Source organism: Garra rufa, chromosome 20, assembly GCF_049309525.1.
Source record: "Garra rufa chromosome 20, GarRuf1.0, whole genome shotgun sequence".
Taxonomy (NCBI): domain Eukaryota; kingdom Metazoa; phylum Chordata; class Actinopteri; order Cypriniformes; family Cyprinidae; genus Garra; species Garra rufa.
In genome coordinates, this window is record NC_133380.1 from 32,630,891 (window position 1) to 32,639,410 (window position 8,520).

Below are 8,520 nucleotides of genomic sequence, written 5' to 3' on the forward strand. Positions count from 1 at the left end.
TCTTTCTTTAATTTACTCTTGTACTATTGTACTATTTGTATGTTACTGGTATTGTGTTTGTGATCTGAGTTGAGACCTTGTGTGACATTTGTATTCTCTTTTTTTATTGTATGTTAAATAAAGTGATTTGTGTTTATATTTGTTTACTTCTCAATGCTCACCCTGTCTTTGGCAACGAACATGTGTGCCCTTGCATAGGGTTGTTATTCCCGGTGTGTGACGGGTGGCGTAGTCGACAATGGTTAAATTGGTTTTCTATTGGTAAGCCCTGTAAACCTGACCCCTTATGCCACATAAACAACAGTATGAATTGCATGGTTAATGTGCTACTGAATACGTTGTGTTAATTTATGTCTAAACCATGGAAAAAAAATGCATGGAAGCAGCAAAATCATATGGCAAAGGACGGAAAGTAGGTAAGTAGGAAAGGACACAATATTTTGACAAACTGAAGTATAGGTGGTAAAAATACATACAAGCAGTATTAATTAAGATATTAGCCTAATATTTCACCTATCTGACCAGAACTGATAAGAACAAACACTTGTTATCAAGATTCTTGCTCTGGAAATCCTGGTTCAGTTTGGCCAACTACAAATGCCTTTTGTTCCTCAGACAGCACTCTTCTCCTTGATTTGTTGTAACTTTTGGCAGTCTGTAGTACTCCAAACGTTTTTCCTAGTCTGACTGATTAGTACAGCCAAAAACATGACAACAATTGATCATTTTCAGCAGCAATAGTAAGCAAAATATGTGATTTTAGTTTGGTTCAGTGGCATTATGTTCAGTGACGCCAATATTATGGGTTCTATGCAGAGGTCACATTAACCAAAAATTGTCCGTCATTGACGGTATTTTTTTTAGCAATGACGGAAAAATCTGAAGCCCGTCCGTCACTTTGACAGATTACATTGAGGATGATCTATTGTAATTTGTAGCTGTAATTCCCACTCCTGTCCAGTTGGTGGCGAGTGCGCTCCAGTGTGGCAGCAGAGCACTGAATCCAGAACAAAAAAGAAACTCTCACGAATCTTTTGCTATGAGTTTGATTATATACAGGCGACTACACAGAAGCCAGAGCCGTTTGACAGAACGATCTATCACGCCACATTAACAAAGACTATAGAATACCAAAGACATGTCACTCGTGTAGTTTTGAATGGGGAAAAATGCAATGGTCATCATGGCTGTGAAGCTCCGCCTTCTTAGTGAAAGAGCCAATCGTTGATTAGTAAAGTCAGCGCGTCACTGCAGCTGCCGTTAGAAGTCCGGTTGCTATAGAAACAGTCGGCGCTCTAAAGGAAAGTCCCTTTAAGGCAAGTCATGTCACTCGGCGGCCATCTTTGAAACGCCTCTCGGGCATACAAGTGCAGCTCCTATCTGTTTGAATGGGGAAACATTAAATTCTCCAAAACTGTTCACCAAGCTTACGATTAAATTTCATATTTTAAATCTCCAAAGAAATCCAACAAGAACTGCCTCATAAATATGGTTCCTTGTGCTCCAATAGCGTGAAAAAACGCTTATTTTTCCGGCTAGATGAGCCAGTGCGCATGCGCAGTACTGAGTGCACGTCTTAGAGCGCCGATTGTTTCTATAGCAACCGGGACTTCTAACGGCAGCTGCAGTGACGCACTGACTTTTCTAATCAACGATTGGCTCTTTCACTAAGAATGCGGGGCTTCGCGGCCATAACGAGCGTTGCATTTTTCCCCATTCAAAACTACACGAGTGACATGTCTTGGGTATTCTATAGTCTTTGTCTAAAGGCCCTTTCACACGGGACGCGGCAAGCGGTGAAATCGCCGCGCGGCTGCCGCCTTCTCTTGTAGTGGAAGCGTTTTGTGCAGTTGAGGCGGTGTTCGCGACGCGGTCTGGGGGCAGATGTTGCCATAGTTACAGTTGCTTAAAAGTCTAAATAAAACGGAAAATTGTGTTTGTGTCATCCTGTCATTAATTATTGTCATTAATATTATTCAAACTTTTGAAAGACATAGTTTATTATAACACCACGCATAAAAATGTATTGTTTGGACACTTTGTACATATTTGTATTTTTACCTGGCAAACTAACTCGTGTGCTCACCCAAAGTATGAGATTTTAGATGATTCATACAGTTCTCCTCTATTATAAGTTCAGTTAAATATTTTATGATTGGTTATTAATAATCTGTTCACTTATTGGTTAAAGCCGACGCGGCTGCCGCTGCCGCTCACAAAAAGATAAAATATTTTTATCTTTGGCGGCGCTTGCCGCGAAGCGCCGTGCCCGTGGAAGCAGCAGGATTTTGGGTGCACGAGCACCGCTTGCGCTCCGCCTCCGCGACGCCAGCGCAACAGCCCGCGGTTTGCCGCTTGCCGCATGTCTTCCATTGAAAATGAACTAGACACTCGCGACTGCCGCGTCCCGTGTGAAAGGGCCTTACGGTGCGTTCACACTACAGCGGCAAAATCCACGCTCAGTGCCGCTAGCAACGCTACAACGCCACTGCTTTGGGAAGTGTCTAATTTAGGGCTGAGCACACCTCTGAAAAACAATGTTCACACCCTATTTATGTTCCATTGTCTTCTTTTAACGGCGATTCGAAAACTAAACTGTAGCATATAATGAAAACATGCAAAGTACATTTACTTTTGCTTGACTTTTTCAATAATATGTGATTTCAGCTCAGTAATCCACCAGTTTCGGAAACACGCGTCATAGTCTTTCCTTGCCAACTTCTCACACCGATTGGTTGTCGCCGGCGTTTTGCGCTCGAAATTTGCATAAAGTTGAGGAATGCCCAACCTTTTGACGCTGTCAGCTGCTCTCAACGCTTTCTCCGCGCCGCTTCCAATCCCAAAATGCACCACGCGACCGTTTACGCTCAACTTCCACATGAATGAATTGAAAACGCTCGCTTCGCCCCGCTCGCTACGTGCCAGTGTGAACACACCGTTAAGACGGCGCTCTCAGTACTGCGCATGCGCACTGGCTCATCTAGCCGGAAAAATAAGCGGTGTTTTAACGCTATTAAAGCACAAGGAACTATATTTATGAGGCCGTTCTTGTTGGATTTCTTTGGAGATTTCAAATATGAAATTTAATCGTAAGTTTGGTGAACAGTTTTGGAGAATTTGATATTTCCCCATTCAAACAGATAGGAGCTGCACTTGAATGCCCAAGAGGCGTTTCAAAGATGGCCGCCGAGTGACATGACTTGTCTTAAAAGGACTTTGACATTAAAGAGCGCCGCAACGGTATTTATTGCTTGAATTTCCTAATGAAATCGACATAATTTGAAATTTGAGACTTGAGACAGGGTGTAGTGTTGAACATGAAAAGTTAAGCAGTCTCATCTGTTTATCTGTTCTCTTCAAAATGAATGCCTATATTATAAAACTATATTGTCCTGAAAATGTGAACAAACATAAATGCAATTAAATGTGGTATTAAAATTAAAATATGAAAATTAAAATGACAGGTAATATTGGATTATGACGGAATTTTTACGACCCTGTCCATCAAAATGACGGGCAATGTTAAAGTCTAACGCAACCTCTGGTTCTATGTTAACATATGTTCTTAAATGAATGTTTATTGCATTATTTTAGTATTGTATGTATTACCATGATTGTGTTTTGTGTGTGTGTGTGTGTGTGTGTGTGTGTGTGTGTTGATGACACAATTTACTTTCTATATATTAATATGTACTTCATCATATGAAAAACATCTCTGAACTGTTTATTTTATCCAGAATAACTTTTCATTAACTTTCACCTACAGCTTCTCCAAAGTAGATACAAATGATTTTAATACAGCATATTTTTATGTTTGTAAGAATATTTTCTAAAACCATAATGGTCATTAAAATTGCAATATTTATAAATAATTTATTTATAAACAGTAATGTTTACCAAACAATCGCCCTCAGTAATAGAGAGCCAAAAAATAAACCAAACAGGAAAAGATCTAAGAAGACACAGTGGGTGGAGATGACAATCAAGAGATGTGTTTAGCAGAGAGCAGGTTTAGCAGTAACGTGGAGAAGACCAGTGTTTGATCTGGATGTGCTGAAGCTCCCAGCACTGCCTTCACATGCCCAGTCAACAGAGGAGGAGACACACAAACTCTCTGACAGCTCACTGGATCGCACTAGAAACGCTCTTACAAAGCACTGTCATTCATCTGCTGAGGAGGACAATACCTGAACCAGGATCAGATGAACCATGGAGGTGAGTGATGCGATTTATACTGAATCTAAAGCAGAAAAAGTAAAATTAAGCTTTGTTTTAAACACAAACTTTATATAGTGTAAACCAGTTTAACAGAACTGAACATATTCAGTAGGATATTTCAACAGAAATCAAGAGAGATGTAGTCACAAATGTGATTTGTAACAGTGCTGAGAATTTATAACAGTCACCATTTTCAAACCAACCTCAGCTCCTAGCACATCTACAGTAAGCAAGGTCCTGAAAGCATGTAGTTAAATGACTTTATAGCTGAATCCTGAGAACAACAAGTAAGAGTTTCTTTTCTCACATTGAGCGACATCATGCAGCAGGAAGTGCAGTTACAGGATGTGCCTGTTTCCTCCTTTTCCTCCCCTCAGAACAAAAGGGTGATGTAGAAAACAACAACACCCACATTGTTTTAAATGGCATCTTCAACAACGTTCAAAATGAAGACAAAATACTATTTGGCTTCTTTGTAGTTGTTAGTGGAACATGTTAAGTGTTTATTCATGTCCATACATGTCATAAAAATCATGTGGCATTTAAATGTCATTGCAAAAAATACATTTAGTTCTGAGAAAGCCCTAGCATCATTTGTTTGTATATGTCACTTAAGCGTTTTACTTTAAAGAGGTCATCGGGTGCCCATTTTCCACAAGTTCATATGATTCTTTAGGGTCTTAATGAAAAGTCTCTAATATACTTTGGTTAAAAATTCTCAATAGTAGTGTAAAAAAAACACCCTTTTACCTTGTCAAAATCAGCTCATTTTATCGCATGGGCCCTTTAAATGCAAATGAGCTCTGCTTGCCCCGCCCCTCTCTGCTGAGGGATTACAAGCTGTAATGTTTACTTTAGCCGCATTTAGCCGCGTTTATCAGCGAAACTTGCCAACAAGCACATTATTAAGAAAGGCCATTTGCAAAGATGCATAAAAACCCTTATACTCACTTCTGCTGTGGGTGAAGCTGCATCACGAATGATTCACACAAACATAGATGCATATGTAGATTGGGATCGGCGCTTTCCTTTTAAAAACGAAAGTAACGTTGTCCTCTGCATCTTCAGCGGCTCAGATGTCAGGAGTAAATGACTACTGCTATGTTCATTATTACATCCAACAACAGAACACCTCAATCGCTCAATTAGAGTCTTCCTCTGCACCTGAGTCACACAATGGTGATCGTATTCGGACTGTTTCAGCTCGGTGAGGGCGGATCTAAGGTGAGATGCTCATGTCAATCAACTGTGTTTCGTCACACCGACAAGAAGCTGAGGATGACCTGATTTTAAAAAGGGGATATTACTTTTAAAGATTAAAAAAATACCACTGGGTGGATTTTTCTCATTGTATGGTGGTTGTGCAAACAAACTGCCAACACACATTAATGTTCAAAACAACATGTAAAAGTTAGTTTTGCATCCAAACTGCCAACACACATTAATGTTCAAACAACATGTAAAAGTTAGTTTTGCATCCAAACTGCCAACACACATTAATGTTCAAACAACATGTAAAAGTTAGTTTTGCATCCGATGACCCCTTTAAAATATAATTTATTTGATGCAAAGCTGAATTTTCATTAGCGATTACTTCAGTCTTCAGTGACTCATGACCCCTCAATCATTCTAATATGCTGATTTATTATCAATGTTGGAAACAGTTGTGCTGCAAAATATTTTTTGAACCTGTGATACTTTTTGATGAATAGAAAATTGCAAAGAACAGCTTTTATTCAAAATTAGGGGTGGGCATAGATTAATTTTTTTAATCTAGATTAATCTAGATTAAATTTTGGAATTAATCTAGATTAATCTAGATTAAAATGGCTAATTTGAATTCTGCTGAAGGCATTCAGAATATGTGTGCTACCCAAATAATGACTTAAAGTCTTTGAGAATGGATCATAAAGCTCATGAAGCTGTTCTATGATAATTTGTTGATGAAAATAAATTATGTTCAATTAGATGTACTTGTTACTAACTAACTAACAATGAAATTATTTTTTCTACCTATTAGATTGTGTTTTTTTTAACGTCAACACCTACCCAGCCCATTACATGTTACACCGTACTTTTATTTTGACAGGTTGCCGAGAAGTTTCTGTGTCATACAGTATGATATGATGCTAGTTTTCTCAAATGAAACGGTAAAAGTGACACTCACAGCAGTTTGGGAGATTGAGTTTATCTGTTCATGTGAGATGCATGCAAATGCCAAAAATTACCGGGAGCGTCACGAGTGTTTCAGTATGAGTGTAGTAAAAGCGCGTCTCCGCAATGCATACATACAGCTAGGTAAACGGAACATATCGGATTCATATTAAAACGGTCTTTTTGCATTTCAGTTTTCACATACACTAGTCCATATCGCGATTTGAATTAAGTGACTGACCAACATTTGATTTATGAATCCAAAAAACGACGAATTTACGTGGCATTTCGCTATAGTAGATTCGGTTTTTATGAATGGAGGACGACGCGATCCCGTCTGTGTTTTGGCGGAGGAGACTTAAACGCGCGACCATATTCTACTACAGTCTTCGGTATACATCCGCGTTAAACTATCAAGGTGAAAGTCATCATAGCTTGCGTAGTTTAGACCCAGCTCCCAACCCAAATTTGAGAATAGATTAACGGCGATATTTTTTTTATCGCGCGATAAGAGTTTCACGTTAACGCAGCACGTTAACGCCGATAACGGCCCACCACTATTCAAAATAGAAATTTAATTTTCTATATCAATTTAACACATCCGATCACTTGCGCGTTTTGTCAGTAAAGCCGGTTCTGTAATAGAGTGCGGATCGGGCCGCATTTTTCTGTCCGAGCCCGGCCCGAGTCCGACAGAGCAGTAACCGAACCCGACCCGAGCCCGACAAGCATTCAGATATTTATGTCCGAGCCCGATCCCAGCCCGACACAGTTAAAATCTCTTTTTTCACTCATACTAATGACACATGCACTTTTTTTGTGTGGAAAGCCCGCTTTTATTAAGCAACTGTAAAAAAAGCGTTCGGAAATGTCAACAGATGAGAGCGTCAGTGCACACTGGGCAAAAAGTGCCGTTATAACACGGGCGCACTATCGCGCTGAGGTGACCGAGCCCGACCCGAACCCGAGCATCCTTTCTAAATATCTGTCCGAACCCGGCCCGACCCGTCGGGTTCCGTCGGGTACCGTCGGGCTCGGCTCGGATATCCATCCTCTATTCTGTAATCAGCGGTAAATGCCATCAGGTGCGTGATTTCACGTTGAGCCGTATATACTACACACAGCCGTTGTTCACTGACGAGCTGCGCACATTCACACTGATAATGAACATTGATTTGCGCAGCTCGTCGGTGAACAACGGCTGTGTGTAGTATATACGGCTCAACGTGAAATCACGCACCTGATGGCATTTACCGCTGATTACAGAACCGGCTTTACTGACAAAACGCGCAAGCATGATCGGCCGATTCGTATCGGTGCATCCCTAGTTTAGAATGACTCAGGGTTAATTATTTCAAGTGTGAATAGTCCTTTGGATGGGCCTTTTGTATCTAATTAAATGTTGAAATACATTTTTAGGCCACTGTAGAGTGTTATTCCAAGTGAAGGCTGGTTTTGCACAGTTTCTTGCAATATTTCACATAAGTGACATGTTCCAGCAGAGATCGGACAGTCTGGTGTCAGCGGACTCCGAACTGGCGCAGTGTGAGACGGAGGTCAACACTTTACTGAAGATCATTTCTGACCTCAACAAGAAGATGGACTCCCTACAAATACCACGGTAATCCCCGCTTTAAACAATTGCAAACTATATATATATATATATATATATATATATATATATATATACTGTACACTATGTGAAAATGTCTGTGTTCTCACAGAGAGATAAAAACGCCTGAGAGTCCAGTTCGGGTCAGTGGGTGCGTCCCGCAGCAGGGCTCGAGCCTCACGGTGGTGGACGCTGGCACAGCATCAGTGGAGTCCAAGACCAAGAACATCTGCAGGGACTCAGAAGGCATGTGGTGTTTATACAATGCCTCATCGTCAATCACAGTAAATGCTGTGTCAGAACAGACAGCCTGCTATTTACTGCGCTATTTGGTTCTGCCAGACTTTTGTTTTCCAAATGCAAAGCTACTTATTAAACTTTAAAATTATTTTCTCTGGGAACATTTTATGTTTCCTACACATGAAAGCAATTTTTTTCTAAATTAGGATTCCTGATAAATTTAATGAATTTTTTAGTCTGAAGGAAAACAACTGTGCAAACTACACTTTCCCTAATATATATATATATATATATAT

The 8,520-nt window shown here is 40.1% G+C and overlaps 1 protein-coding gene across 1 annotated transcript in view; it reads left to right on the forward strand.

The window, feature by feature from the left end:
• Positions 1-4,033: 4,033 nt before the first annotated feature.
• Positions 4,034-8,520, forward strand: part of ushbp1 (Usher syndrome 1C binding protein 1) — a 19,324-nt gene continuing 14,837 nt past the window's right edge. Inside the window, exons 1-3 of the mRNA XM_073825551.1 lie at positions 4,034-4,215; positions 7,875-7,993; positions 8,097-8,268. Coding sequence (XP_073681652.1) covers positions 4,210-4,215; positions 7,875-7,993; positions 8,097-8,268 — 297 coding nt within the window. The 5' untranslated portion in view covers positions 4,034-4,209. The remainder of the gene's footprint in view (positions 4,216-7,874; positions 7,994-8,096; positions 8,269-8,520) is intronic.